This window comes from Cryptomeria japonica, chromosome 4, assembly GCF_030272615.1.
Source record: "Cryptomeria japonica chromosome 4, Sugi_1.0, whole genome shotgun sequence".
Lineage (NCBI taxonomy): Eukaryota > Viridiplantae > Streptophyta > Pinopsida > Cupressales > Cupressaceae > Cryptomeria > Cryptomeria japonica.
Window position 1 is genome coordinate 465,572,297 of NC_081408.1, and position 16,090 is coordinate 465,588,386.

The following is a 16,090-nucleotide window of genomic DNA, read 5'->3' on the forward strand; positions in this document are numbered from 1 at the left end:
ACAGATAGTCTTTTACAGATTTTTTTAGCATTACAATTTATCATGAATGTATTAATTTTATATTGAAAATCAATAAAGAGGACATTCATTTTTCTTGCTCAAATCTGTTGTATGGTTTTGTATGAGTTGTTATGTTAATGACATGTTCAATTTGTCTTCTCTAATGGAGAATGTGTATGTCTTGATAGGTTTCATTTCAAGTAAATGAATTAAATTTTGTCTTGAACACTGCAACATTTGTGTGAGAGGTTTTGTAAGGAAGTCGTGAATATATTATCAATCTGAGCATTTTAAGCAAGTCTTGAATGTTTAATATTGGATTCTAATGCTGATACTGTAACATTGTTTATCTTTAGACCTGTTATTTGACTTTGTATCTCCCTTGAACAGGCACTGGTCATACTTTTTTGGGTTTTAGGATCATTTCAACATTCTTATTTCACCTTTTATATTTCATTTTCCAGTTTTTCTGCATTAGGAGTAGAATAGATTAGAACCAGTTTTCAATGCAAGCAAAGTAGTACAAACTAAGGTTCAAGATAGAATTCGTAGTATATCATATGTTTCCTTGGTATATTTTTATTGAAAGCATTTGCTATACACTGCAATGTCTATCCATGTAAAGTTGAAATGTTGTGAAACATTGCAACAGGGGTACCCATCTAGGTCCTGTAGAGCCTAAAGAGTAGAAGATTGCAGCCTTTGTGTTGAATCTTGTTCGTTGGCCAACACCAATCCTAAGTTTGTCTATGAGTCAGTGGTTATTTCTCTAGGATCTAGGATATGTTGATTTGGGAACCAACAAATACAATTTACAAACTCTTACAGTAGATCGAGTTAGAGATCTTTGTACAACTGTCCTGCAGTGAATCTGGTGAAGGACTACTACACTATGCAACACTATCTGTCTTTGTTGTCTGCAACTCACACTTCACACACTGCTTCCTTAACTACTAACTCTCTTTTTCATATCTCATGAACTTCCTTAATCTCTTTCACACACGCATACACATCTTCATACTATGACATGACATGCATCATGCTACTACATGTGTGTGTGTGTGTACCGGAGGGCACAAATACAAAATAGTGTGTCAGCCAAGCCCAACATGTTAGCAAAACACTCATATCAGCCTTTGCAAGATATCTACACACTTCCCTTTACATACCTCATTTGCCAATGCATATGTTGAGATTACCAAAGTGGGGTAAGGTCATCCGAACCCAAGAATACTGACCCATTATAAAAAAGTTAAGCATAATATCTCCAAACTATAGACTCCACACATAACAAGGATACCGCAACACAAAAAATTGAAGAGATACTACCGATATGATCAAAATAGTTAATACTGGGACACATAACTGATACCAGGATCAATGAGAGCTCAAAATTCTGGAACAAGGATCTTCCAAAGACTACCACATTATATTACCTACATCATAACGTTTGTCCATAACAACATCTATCCATAACAAAAGAACTGCACATACTAACTGCATACAACATCCGAACCAATTCGGGCTACATATATTATCCAGTCCAAACCGGATAGCAGATTTGACATCAATGGCAACAATATCAACAATATTCACACAATTCTAATAGATAAGTTAGGAGGATGTGGCATGGGGAGAGAATGGGTGGGGAATTTTAAATTAGAGGAAATGATAGTGACGATTAGGCTTAGATTAATTAGGCTTAATGACAAGGATTAGAGGAAGGATTTGTAGGAATCGGGATATTAGTTAATTAATTGGGCATTAATTAACTAATTTGGATTAGAAGAAATGTCGAAGAGGGTTGGCTAAGGTTAATGATTAAAATGAATTTTTGGACGAATGAGATTTATATAATTAATTGATAAATTAACTATATGACTAAGGGGTAAAATTAATTAAATATAATTTGATTAATTTTAAGAAAAATAAAGACTAACAATATTAATGCAATTAATTATGCAAGAAGGGATAAATTAATTATAAAAAATAATTTAATTAATTTTAGACGTCTACACATTCAAATCCTACCTTGATGTTATCTATAATGAAGGTTTTTGAAAGCTAAATTGCATAAATGGACCAAATCAAATTCACTAATTTTTAATCTACAATAAATTTCCATTTAGTCTAACCTATCACTTTTAAAGTAATTCTTAAAAAGAGAAAATACACTTACATCTAAAGGTGGCAATATAAGGAGATCAATTCCTAAAATTCTTCTCTTGAATTGTGGGAAGCGTCACATGGTTGTCATGACCAGCAAAGATAAACAAATGTCTATTGTTAGGTGAAACTCAGTATAAATCTTGTAAAGTGATGTAACCGATTTGGGAACAATTTTTTTTGTTATCCATGTATGAGGTTTAGCTACTATACAAGTCCCTAGTTCACAATCTACAATGTAATTTTTTGATTGCCCTTGATCTTTAAAAAGGTAGAATCTAGGAATTTTTTGACCTACAACATTAACACAACAAAATAGTGATCCATTCTATACTTTTTGACATTATATATGGCACGGTTCTTAAAAAGAAATTGACATTATAAATTAAAGGTGATAGTACTTGAATAATGCCCAATATAGTTATGAGAGCATTTGAAGATTGAAACTTTTGTATAGTCAATAGTTTTGGACTGGCATATATCATATAGAGAAATGTCAGCAATTAAAATTCTAAACAAATATAATAAAAAAATGTTACTTTTAATATTGAATTTTATAGTATTTTGGGTATTCATTTTCTTTTTTTAATTTGTGAAATTGTTTTTCATCTATTAGTTGTTATGGATTGAGTAGTGTTTCTTCAATTTTGATAGGTTGATTTTTTATTTTGTGTATTTCATTCGATTGTTTAAACTTTTATTTACTTATTTTTATTAAGAATTTTTATTGATTGTCTTTGATCTATGGTGAGTCTTATATGTTGTCTATTGATGAAAGTTCAAATAAACGACATAAATGCACCAATTGAAACAAGTTGGATTTACAAATTGAAAGAGAGCACTGGCATTTATCTATAATTAATATTAATACTTAAAAGTTTGTATTAAAATATTGTGTATACAATCGCCTTTTATTTATATTATAGGATACTTAGATTTGACAAGGACTAGCACCTAGATGTACATTGTTTGATTGTATTAAAAAAAAAGAATGTTGGTTAACTTGTTCAAATTGACATTTTTATTTATATCCTATAATAATTAGATTTGACATGAGTCTAGAATTGTGTATTCTGTTAATGTATTTGAAAATAAACATGGGTTAACTTGTACAAATTGACATGTTTGGGAAATACAAATTAAATCTTAAATTGTAACAATGTCTGTTGGTGTTGTTGGTTGTAACCGTAAAGGGTCTTCTCCGCTTGATCTTTCTTTTGATGGTCCTAATTACAGTATTGTTTGGATTGTGGTTTGTCGCGAGTAGACGGGGAAGTCTTCCCCGCTCCCCCAAACCCCTTCTTGTCAAGGCTCAAGTGTTTCTTCCCATCCTTGATTTGGGTTTTGGGTTGTTGCTAGTTAAACAATTTTTTTCTCTTGGCATGTCCAACCTTGTTTGGTTCGAGGTTTGCACTCTTGTTTGGTTGTCTCTCTTGCCGCCTACAGACTATTGTATTAAAGGTCAACACCCTTGTCTTAATCAAAAAAAAAATGTATTTGTGCACTTTGAGGTGTTGGCGTTGCTGGTTGTAACCGTACAAGGTCTTCTCCGCTTGATCTTTCTTTTGATGGTCCTAATGATAGTATTGTTTGGATTGTGGTTTGTCGCGGGTAGACGAGGAAGTCTTCCCCGCTCCCCCAAACCCCTTCTTGTCAAGGCTCAAGTGTTTCTTCCCATCCTTGATTTGGGTCTTGGGTTGTTGCTAGTTAGACAAGTTTTTTCTCTTGGCCTGTCCGACCTTGTTTGGTTCGAGGTTTGCACTCCTGTTTGGTTGTCTCTCTTGCTGCCTACAGACTGTTGTATTAAAGGTCAACACCCTTGTTTTCTTAATCAAAAAAAAATTGTATTTGTGCACTTTGAGGTTAATATTTATGTATTTTATTTTTAAATGTGATATGCAATAGATACCTTGTTTTTCCATGCTCTTTAATATTTATGAAAAAAAATTATTTTAAAATTGATACACATGTTAAATAGGATTGCAAATTCTAAAGCATACAACTACCAATCCCATATGTCACATACTTGATAATGTTTTAATTGATATATGGAAGAAATATTAGCATTATTCTAAATACTATATGCATAATCACAACTACTATACAACTTATTCCAACACAATCATGCATAACTTTCAGGATAAGTGGATTTTAAAAAACATTGAATCATTTATATAATTAATAAAATCAAAATGGCATCAACTTATCTTGAATGGAACTCTAGAATTTGATCAAAGTAAAACTAACGAAATCTAACAAATATGGTTATACCTCTTGTACATAATAAAATTAGCTAATGTTAATGCTCTTTTATCCCTACTTCAAAACTTCGATACCCTTTATAGATCGTGTCACAACTTAATTAGACCTTGAAGAAGACAATGGGAGAGAATGACCAATAAACAATACTTTTATTTAAGATGTTTTGAGTGCAGAGAATTTAGTTTTACTTAATTGGGATAAAATTAGCTTTACTTCATTGTTTAAGGAATCAAAATAATTCATTCAGTTCAGTAAAAGAATTCACACATCCTATCGGTGTATCCTTTGTAACTAAAGTTGGATATTGTCAATGAGTACTTGCCAAACAAACAAATAAGCTATTGTTAAAGAGATAATTTAAAAAGAATCTTATTTTTTGGTAAGACTGGATTGTTTAGATTTTGGATAAATACAAAATTCCTGCCTTAAAAAGGCAGTGTCAATAAAAGGTGTATTACATTGTTGACACAAATCCTTTAGACTCGAATCAACAAATTCCTTTCATAAAAAATGTGAATAGAGCTTCTTTTCAAACTAAGCACGGTATTGCTTGCTCTCTCTTTTGGATGCTAGCCTGCAATCAATAAAAAAACCCAATAATACAATATATATATATATATATATAATTACAAAAGAATGAGTAACTCTCTGATATTTGCAGGTTTCCTGAAAATTAATACATCTTTCTTCCAATGCTTGAATTTGGATACGGCATGCATTTCCCCTGTAGAAAATTATAAAACACATATCTTTGAACCTGATATATTTGAAACAATACTTCAGGAGAATGTCAACAGCCAGCAGCTTTAAGAAAGTTGTCATATGGGCTAGACGGAGGTAGCCTGAAAGATTGAAAAGATTGCTGATATTCACGAGGCAAAAGTATTGTGCCAGGTGACATATTAAACCATAGTGGCTTGCCAGCATTCATAATAGCCTTCTCTCCAAGGACTGAATCGTTTTTAATCTGCAAACACCTCTAGCACTAATTATTAAAAATCCTTGAGAATGAACTTGACTTCTCATTCTGTTAGAAAGCCCAAGCAAGGACAAAAACTACAGAAGTTAATAATTAATTTCAGCCACCCACCTTAGCGAGTTCTTGAATGGATTCATTCATAGATGGTATACTTGAATCATTATTTTCTGTTAAAGGAAGCAATGGATCTTTGTTTCTCTTGAAGCTCGTGAGAATCGACATCTTCTTTTGCTTGCCTATTACTAGAGCCTCACATTGGCTTGCCATTTCATTGTAAGGTACAGGGGTAGTCGAAACAGAAATACTTGCAACATGGCGTGCAGTGTCAAGAACCTGCCAACAATTCAAACGTGAGGCTGTCTTCCTAATGATAAGCAAGACCACCTGACACAATACAATACTAAAAATTAAGAACTTCCAGTTCACATATATAACAGAGAAGCATACACAATAACTGTAAGTTAAATTTTCTTCTCTCTAGAACTTGTTGAAATCTCTACTTATTAAACCTGTAGTGATTTAAAGTTTATGCATAAAGCAAGCCTACCTTCCTCATGTTTTCCACAATCCATTTTCAACACATATAAGCAATTTATTTCAGTAGTTGGGATCGGCTACATGCAAACATTTATTCTATTTTATTGCCTCTACTGCCACAAATGTGTGAACAGTCAGAGACTTGTCATGATGAAACAATATCATTAACTGACAGCCCCGAACGTTATTCACAAATGGCACATGTCCACTTTACATTCAACAGTAATAGCTTTGGGATTTGGGAATGACCTCAACTCACTAGTTGGTAGCACTAACTTGTCAGTCTTGACCTGACTTTATTGTGCATCTAGACCAAAAATGCCGTTGAAATCCTGTTTCATTCCCACACTCATGCATAAACTCTACGTTTTGCTAGTTAAGATGTGTTTTCTGCATCCCAACTTCAATACTAAGTTACTGGATAATATGTGGATTTCTGTCATGTCCATAGTCAATAATATGTACCCAGGTGTGGATTTCAATCCTTCCTCTTATCCCAAAACAATACCTTAGTTCTTTTGGCCTGCAATAGAATCTGTGTTTTAACCATTTACGACAAAAGCCTTTTCTAAATCTACTTAGCTTAATTCTGCACTGCACTCTTCTTCAAAGAAGAATCAACAGTTGACACCAATGAAAATGAATGCACAGAGGGTACAGGTGTGCATTAGGTGTGTCCATTTTGAGGTGCACCCATATATCTATGAATTTACCCCATGGTCCCCAATGTACCTGGCTTAAAAGCCTGTAAATCCAAACAATATAACAGATGTCATCCAATTTTTTAAAATTATTGTCTACATCAAGTTGTCCTTGAACAGTACATCACACATTCATTAATGGCTGGAAAAGCATGACTAGTCAACAATTTTATGGTCAGAAATTTTAGGCTTCCATAGTCCATAACATTAGAAAAGGAAACACTGGAAAAAAAATGTTAGTTCCAACATTAGGCTACATATATCCTTTGATAAGAACACTTCCGAAAAAATGTTGTCAATTGCTTCATGGATCTGGCTATCTGTATTATATAATATTGACACTTCTTAAGTGCAAAGGGCAAATTGTAAGCTCATGGTTCCTTCACACCATGTCATACATTAGGTTCAAATGATATTTTCCAGTCACATTACTGTCACTGGCAGAGCCATGGATGAAATCAGGTAAACCTCAATTGTAAATTAAAAAATCAAATCATGAATTTGAAAGTTATTTAATCAAATGAGATTCTCTAGTTGTCAGAACAACCGTATCTCTATTTGTCTATATACATTTGCAAATACGAGAAAACATATGCATACAAAAAGCCAAGTTGTCATGCATTAAATCACAGATATTTCATAGGTGAGGTTTGAATGATTCCAGTCAAACACAACTTTCACTGGTAGGGCTATGGATAAATATCAGGTAAACCTTAAATTTGAATAAAAAATCATGATATTGAATTTGAAAGTGATTTAATTAAATGAAATTATCTTTTAAGTTCAAACAACAGTATCTCTATATGTTTATATATTTGCAAATTAGAGAAAAAATATGCACATAAAAAGCCATGTTGTCATACTCAACTTAAAAACAACAGCACTTTCATTTAAACAAAAATCAAACTACTTGTGATCTGAATTACTAGAAGGTATGGAGCATACCGATTCTAGTAGCTGACTAACACTGAGTACGTGTTTACCATCCACAGCGACATGATCTGTAGTCTTCACTTGTGTTCCAAATGATTCATTTACCGTATCTTCCTCAGCCATGAATGTTGATGGAGCTAGCTGATTACACCCAGATCCACATAATGTGTTAGCATGTTTTCAACAACAGTATCTTAAACAGTATACATCCCAAAGAATGGAGACAACCTCATGAAAAGATGAACTTTCGATTGTCTTGAATGGAGAACATGGCCGAGGTGTTTCCATGTATAGCTGAGCTCCTAGAGCAAATGCATCATCAGGTGAAAAGTTCTGTAGGAGTTCTTTCCTCATGCTAGAAGACTCCCCCTGCTTAATTAAAGTTTCATCAATACAAATCGATTCATCCCACATGAGTTGCTATAGAAGGGTTTGAGGAACTTTCATTATGCATATCATCAAAAAAACAGAAATAATCAAACAAAAATGCACGCCAAATGCCATAGTAAATTTGAGTGATTTCCAAACATTCTCACCTCTGACAGTTTTCCTAGATTGCTGATGACCAAGGATACTAAGAATTCTCTTGACTGATCTGAATTCAAAGTTACCACTGAAAGAGACTTCAATGCAGCAGCATTATCCTCATCTGAACCATATGCAGTTTTTATCTCATGGGGAGTGGAATTGGACCTGAGCCTATAATCATCTATCAACTGTAAAAAAGGATCCATCTGGTTCGCAACAAAACAAAGCAGCAAAACAGTAACAAGATTGTTAAAGTGAATTCATGGTTTGACATGATTGTCCCCATTGTTTTTCTAGATTAGTAAAAGTTTAGAACTTCAACACTGTCATGAATACAGCAGTTCAAGTTCAAAATGATATAAAAGATCAAGCAATTCTTGTCTTTGAGGCACATTAAATGGCTTGAGATATGACATGGAATTCAATTTTAAACACACTATCTCCTTATAACACATGAAACACTCTTTCACCTCAGTCCCTGACATGGACTACATAATGCAGTGAAAGAGATTCTACAATAGTTTACTCATCAAACATACAAAACAGACCTTAATATGGGTTGTTTTCAAAAGAAGAATAGTAATGTAAGAGAACACAAACCGTTTTATCTCTGAGTGTTGTCTTTACAGATGTAAGAAGAGAGGGGCAATTGTAGGTTTTGGCTGCAAAAACGAGCATTGATGTAGCCACTGTAAGAAGAGATCTGCGGCAACATGGTCGTAAATAGCCTGCACAAATGACATGCAACAGTAAGTAATCTGCCCCACAAAAAAAATCTAAAATGCCTTACATATTTATAAATTAGATTTGTCCATTTGTAGCAATATTAATCTGCAAAGGCAGATCTGATTTACTATTATGGAATTGTTGTGAAGTTTTCACACATCACCCCATTGCAAATGGGGACCCCCACTTTTTCACTTTTTAGGGTAGGTTTTTTTTGCTTAGGTTGTCTTAGTTTAGCAGTAGTTTCCTAGTTTTAGCCTTTGCTTATGAGAGGGTGTCAGTCAGAATGCAAATGGATGTTAAATTTGCTAAATGATCCTAAGTGTCAAGTCGCCTTAGCTTGTCAGTGTTGAATTTCAATTTTTCCTTAAAGCGAGAGCGAAAATGTTGCAAACTAATGCAAATTTTGTGTGAAAATGCTAAAAGTCCCTATAGGAGTCGTTTTTCCACTCCTAAGAGGTGAGATGAACCCAAAAATGCACAAAGTCCCGATGGACTTCTATTTTCCACCCTTCAAATAGTGGGAAAATTCATAAAGTCCCGATGGAAATACAATTTCCATTGCATAAATTGATGAAATTGGGTAAGTTTGGGCTTTTAAAGTATGAAAATCAACTTAGTCCCAATGGAAAACGTTTTTCCACCAAGCAGTTAAAGCATAAAACATAAAGTCCCGATGGGAGGCATTTTTCCACTAAGCCATGAAGATGAAAATGGACAAAATCTCGATGGAGGTCGTTTTTCCACTCTAGGAATGAGTTCACAAGTGATATTGTGGAAAGTCCGGATGATTCAGGAAATTTCCACTCAGGACAAAACAAAGGGCAAAATGAGTCCCGATGGAGGTTGTTTTTCCACCAGGCTTACAAGAATAAAAATGCATAAGGAAAGTGAATCCCGATGACGCACGTTTTCTCACTTGGAGGTAAAATGACCAAATGAACATTCCACTTGAGGGAAAATGATCAAATAATGCAAAAACAACAAGAACATTGAGTCCAGATGAAGGTCGATTTTCCACCAGGAGGCATTGGACTAAAATTTGTGAGGATTTTGAAAGGACAATCAGTCCCGATGCAGGGTGAATTTCCCCTTGGGGAAAATATGTAAAGGAAAATGAATCAATGATGAAAATCAGGTGTCATGATGGACATCAATTTTCCACTTGGAGTAGGGTTGCAAAGTGACGGTTGAAATTCATTAAAAAACAAAGTCCAGATGGCCATCGATTTTCCCCTTGCAAGGTTAAATGAAATTTTGAAGGCAAAATGAGCATGATTCAAGTGAAAATTAGTCCCTATAAGGAACAATTTTCCACCATTCCATTTGATGGACAAGCAAGGATGAAAATAAAGACAAATTTAATTGTCCCAATGCATAGCGATTTTCCACATGGCTGGTTAATGAGCTTTTTAATCCCACATTCACTATGTGGTGAAATTTAGAGGTAAAATGTTGAATAAAATCACACTTCCAGCCAGCATTATTATATTATTGAGTTGCTGATCGAACTCCAAGTGAGCTGGGAGAGGACATATTGAAGATAACTATAGCTGGAGAGGGGGTGCGATTTTTGCTTGAGGCATGAATTGCGCCACCATTGGAGGTATTTGCAGCATTGAAAGGAGGTGCCATTCCTGGTTGAAGACATCATTGTCAGCTGAGACAACATTTCCAGCTATCATTCCCAAAGGAAAAACATCATTGTTCAGGCTAAAACGTATCATTTTCAGATTCAGCGGACACAAGTTGTTCCAAACTTATGAATTGCACCATGAAGAGGATCACTTCCAGCCATTAAAACACGATTTTCAGAAATCGGACTCAAGACAGCGAACTGGGTTGCAATACCATTCATTTTTTGAGTTTTGAAAGGCATTTTCAGACTTGCACATTCAAATCAGACCTTTCTCAAGTCTGAAAATCAGGTTTTTGTGGGAGGTGAATTTTCCAGAATTATGTTACATAATTTCGAATTTCTGATTTCAGAGAGCTAATAAGTCTGAAAATCAGTTGAAATCAGAACCTAAGTTAATTCTGGAAAATTAATTGTTTGAATTACCTATCACAAGCTAGGACAAGAGTTGGGAGCAAAAGTCCCTATGAGGTTCAAATTTCCACTCCATCAAACGGTGATCAAATCAACACTAAATTTTCAAGGACAATGAGTCCCGATGGGGGTCGGATTTCCACTCGAGGGCAGAATTACAAAGGAAGAGCATAAGTCATGAGGAATGAGGAGTTCCTATGGAGATTGAATCTCCACTCCAAGGGTAAGGCATCAAAATGAAGTGAAATTTGCTAAGAGAAAGGAGTCCCTATGACTTTTGAATTTCCATCATAAGAAAATGATCGTGAAGACAGTGATAAATTTCAAGGACTGAATTAGTCCCTACAAGAATCGATTTCCTACCGAGGTTGGAACAAGGTTTATCTCATAAGTGTTTGATTCAATATTTGTTTGTTTTCCAGGTCTACTACAAGGGAAGCACGATGATCAAGGCTTGAGGTGAAAGAGGATGCAGCTTGCAAGGATACCAAGGGCTCAACACTTTGAAGCAAAAAATGATGAAGAATCAGCTCCAAGAGGGCAAGCAAGAGAAATGCAAGAATGAAGAAACTCAATGCTATAAGGAGGAATCAAGGTTCAAATTCAAGAAGATAAAGGTACGATTTGGAGAAAGACTCTACAAGCATATTGCAAGGACAGCATCACAAATGCGAATGAGGAAGATCAACATTTCAAGGATGGGAAGAGGATTTCAAAAAAGGAAACACGAGGACTAGCTCAAACATGAATAAAACTTCACCATGATGGTGAACAAATGAGGGAAAGACAGATCCAAGACATGAGCGCCAGAGATTCCACATTATGAAGTAGGAATTACATCAATCTTAATTTAGATCAGACTAATAGCAATTAACAAAATTAACACAATGATCACAGAGAACACAAGAATACCCTAGGAAAACCTCCCTCTTGGAGGTGAAAAACCCAGCAATGAATCTTAGATTATATTAGACAGTAATCAGTATGTGTCTTACAGCTTTGCTTCACCACTTGAAGCAATATGAACAGCAGAATAGAAAACTGAATTAGGGCATACCCAGTAGTATGAACAGCAGCATGTAAATCTGATCTAGGGCAAACTTATCTGCAATATCCTTGACTGAAGATGATGTGCTAATCAGAGAAGACAATTTGCTGACATGAAGATCAATTGCAGATCACAGGGATCATTCGCTGATCATGGATTCAGTTCGCTGATAATGAATGTGATTTGCTGGTCATGGAGGAGATTAGATGTCTCAGAATTAGTTTGCTGCCCTTAGGAATTAGTTCGCTGCCCCTTAGACAATAATTTGCTGCTCTTAGAAGATTCGCTGATGCTTTGTAGTAGAATTTGCTGAGTACTTGATTGCTTGAATGTGAAATAAATTGAATTACCTAAATGCATGAGTGAGCTTTGTATATATATGAGCTTTAGCCACCTAATTCTCCTTGGGTCGGCTTCACAAGGTAAACAAACAATAATAATAATATGCTCTTAGAATGGCACCCATTATAGGGTCAGCCCTATATGCATTTACAAGTTACATTGAACATTATAGGGTCAGCCCTATTTACAAGTTACATCGCCCATTATGGGGTCAGCCCAATTTACAAGTTGCATTTTAATTTTGCATATCAATGTGACTAAGGCCGATAGGCCAATTAGTCACCCAATAAGCTAGGTCGGCCCTAGTCGGAATCCAACCTAGCTACAAACATCAACACTCCCTCTTAGCTAGGGAGGAGTCCTTCTCAATATCTGAGTCACATAGTGACAACCACCATGGCTACTCCCAAAGGGTGGGTCCATCATGGCTAATCCCATGGATGGAAAACAAATAAACACAAGTGCCCGTCACGGAATCGTGATGTTGTCATCTCAACATGACGTGCACCATAGCTACTCCCAGAGGGTGAATAAACACAAGTGCTAGGTCATGGAATTTCTCCCATGACATCCACCATGGCTACTCCTAGAGGGTGGATCCACCATACCTACTCGCAGAGGGTGGAACAAGGGCTTTCATCTCAAACTTCTCTCACAGAGAAGAATTCATTAACAAGGGCTTGCACCTCAAACTTCTCTTGCAGAGAAGAATGCATTAAAGTACATCTCAAGAAATCACTGATGTTGAGGCTCCCTCTTAGCTAGGGCTTCATTCTCCACAACTCCAAGCATGTCTCGAAAGTACACAAACTTTACTCGAGCAAGAGGCTTGGTGAGAATATCAGCTGTCTGATCATCAGTGTTGATGTACCTCAACTGAATCACATTCCGTTGCACCATATCTCTAATATAGTGATACTTGATCTCCACATGCTTTGATCTGTCATGAAACACAGGATTGACAGAAAGCTTCACACAGCTTTGGTTATCACAATGAATAACTGTAGGCAACAATGATTGTCCAAACAATCCTGCAAGGAGCTTCCGAAGCCACACTGCTTCATGAAGTGCCACACATGCTGCAATATATTCTGCCTCTACGGTGCTCAATGCTACAGAAGATTGTTTCCTGCTACACTAGGAAATCGTAGCAGATCCCAAACTAAAGCAACAACCAGAGGTTCTCTTTCGATCAGTAACACTCCCTGCCCAATCAGAATCAAAATAGCCTTGCAGATTCAGGTCTACACTAGAAGAATATTTCAAGCCATATCCAACTGTGTCACGCAAGTATCTCAAGATATGCTTGGCTGCAACTAGATGTATCTGCCTTGGTTCATACATGAACTGACTAAGTGCACTCACTGCATAGCAAATATCTGGTCTAGTGTTAACTAGATACATCAAGGATCCAGTCAATTGTCTGTACATAGTAGGATCCACAAGATCTGAACTAGTTGCAAATTCACTTAACTTCTTCAAATTAGTTTCCATTGGTGTAGACATAGACTTACAATCTAACATTCCAAACCTCTTCAAGATATCAATGGTATATTTCCCTTGACTCGGAATAATCTCATTTGGCCTTTGCCATACTTCCAAGCCTAGAAAGAAATGCATGAGTCCTAGGTCTTTCATCTCAGATTATGAAGTCAACTCCTTCTTAGATCTAAGGATAAGATGATCTTCCCCAGTAAGAAATAAATCATCAACATAAAGAACTAAGATCAAAACTTAACCATTGAATACCTTGAAGTAGAGATTTGGATCAGCATCATTCTTGTAGAATTCCAAGCTCACCAAGCAGCTGTCAATTCTTTCATACCATGCACGAGGAGCCTGCTTTAGACCGTATAATGCTTTCTTCAATTTGCACACATGAGACTCTTTCCCATGAATCAAGAAACCTTCAGGTTGCTCAATGTAGACTTCTTCAAGTACACCACTGAGAAAGGTTGTCTTCACATCCATCTGATGTAGCTTCCATCCCTTAGTTGCTGCAATGGCAATGATGGTCCTAATGGAAGTGTACCGAGCAACAAGAGCAAAGGTTTCCTCATAGTCTATTCCTTCTTTTGAGAGAAGCCACGAGCCACCAATCTAACCTTGTATTTCTCAATGCTTCCATCAGTTGCATGCTTAATCTTGAATAGGCACTTAGAGGATACAACTGATTTTCCCTTAGGTCTAGGCACAATGTCCCAAACATAATTCTTGATAATGGATTGATATTCTTCATACATATCATCTTTCCATACTTGCTAATTCGTGGCTTCCTCAACACTGGAAGGTTCAATCTCAATAATGTTATACATCAATGCTGTACGGAAAGCCATGCGCGAAAAACGCTCTCCTATCGTCAATTCTAAGGGGATTAGCAAGCAAGGAAGTATTTCAATTTCAGTTTGTAGTACATTAAAATAAACATAGACAGAAGATTAAGATGAACCAAACAAAATAGCACCAGAGAAAGACACCAGATATACGTGGGAAAACCCTTACGGGTAAAAAACCCACCACCAAAGAGAGATCACTTTATTCAGTAAACAACACGATTACAATAAAGTTATCAGATCCTCTTTTCCGGACTCTGATCTCAGAACTTTGTTCTCACCCCATACAGACAAATCGACTTGGCTACTTATAAAACCATCACCTCCACATAGCCTTCATGCACACCCTTCTTTGCTTTGCTCATCGATTACATCTCTAGCAACCGCCATTTGTCCAACCAAACATTCCTCTGTCAGTTTGTATAACGGCCTTGGAACGTAACCGTCGAGTAACAACATGTCCTTTCATGAACTCGTGGAAAACATATTATCCCACATTCAACCGGAAGTCGGGTCGGTTCGTATTCAAATACGCCGACACAAACATTCCAAGTATCCGCCTACTAGTCTTTTGGACTTCGGTCCAGGCGACCATCCGATGTTGGATACTTCCCCATCGGCCATCAAAACGAGAACTGAAAAGTTACCCCGATATCCGATCAGCAGTAAATGACTTCATCGGACTTCGGCGTAACTTTCATCTAGTCAACCCAATCGCCGAAGGCGACCTCATCAGGTATCGGTGTAGCAAACAACCAGTTCTCCCGATCTCTGATGATACCCCAATCACCGAAGGCAATTCCATCGGGTCATCGGCAAGACAACCAAACAACTACCTCGATCGTCCGATCTTCCTTGATCTCTCTTTGCGCTTCGCCACGTGGCACCCCCTGATTAGCTCCGGGGTCCCTGCCCTGCCACCTTAGCACGGCCTCACTAACCGCCCGGAATGAAGCTCTTCTTTGTCACTGGGTCCCACCATGGTCACCAAGTCGCAAGGAATAAACTTCGTGCATCTCGCCATAGCGGTATAGCGACAATCGTCCAATCATCCCGGACTTGCTCACTCGTTAACTTGCCTAAGCTTCTCTCTTGCCGGGTCCCACCATTTGGTCGCCAAGCCGCGATGGATAACCTTCGTGCATCTCGCCATAGCGGTATAGCGACAATAGTTCGATCGTCTCGGACTTGCTCACCTGTTAACCGATCACAGGAAGAAGGTTCCATCAGCCATCGGCATAACTACGAACAAGCAATCCCGATCACCTAAAGTAGCTTTATCGGGTCATTGGCACATACCCTGAACTGTTTCCCCGATGAGCGATGCACTCCAAGTCAGAAGAAGTCGAACTCATCGGACATCGGCGTAGCTTCCAACTTGTTCCACTGATAGCCAATGACAACTCGATCGCCGAAGGCGACTTCATCGGATCATCAGCCAGAGTTACACCGATAGGAAAAGTCCACAACCCAATACCTTCCCAC

The 16,090-nt window shown here is 36.9% G+C and overlaps 1 protein-coding gene across 4 annotated transcripts in view; it reads right to left on the reverse strand.

Annotated features, from left to right (window-relative positions):
• Nucleotides 1-4,784: 4,784 nt before the first annotated feature.
• LOC131077340 (protein SEMI-ROLLED LEAF 2) overlaps nucleotides 4,785-16,090 on the reverse strand; it is a 43,061-nt gene continuing 31,755 nt past the window's right edge. For 2 of the 4 annotated variants that reach the window (XM_059219884.1, XM_058014824.2), the window contains 6 exons: nucleotides 8,707-8,834; nucleotides 8,115-8,312; nucleotides 7,807-7,947; nucleotides 7,591-7,719; nucleotides 5,519-5,791; nucleotides 4,785-5,395 (listed from right to left, as the gene is read on the reverse strand). In XM_059219884.1, coding sequence (XP_059075867.1) covers nucleotides 5,219-5,395; nucleotides 5,519-5,791; nucleotides 7,591-7,719; nucleotides 7,807-7,947; nucleotides 8,115-8,312; nucleotides 8,707-8,834 — 1,046 coding nt within the window. In that variant the 3' untranslated portion in view covers nucleotides 4,785-5,218. The remainder of the gene's footprint in view (nucleotides 5,396-5,518; nucleotides 5,792-7,590; nucleotides 7,720-7,806; nucleotides 7,948-8,114; nucleotides 8,313-8,706; nucleotides 8,835-16,090) is intronic. The other 2 variants (XM_058014821.2, XM_058014825.2) reach the window with 2 other exon arrangements.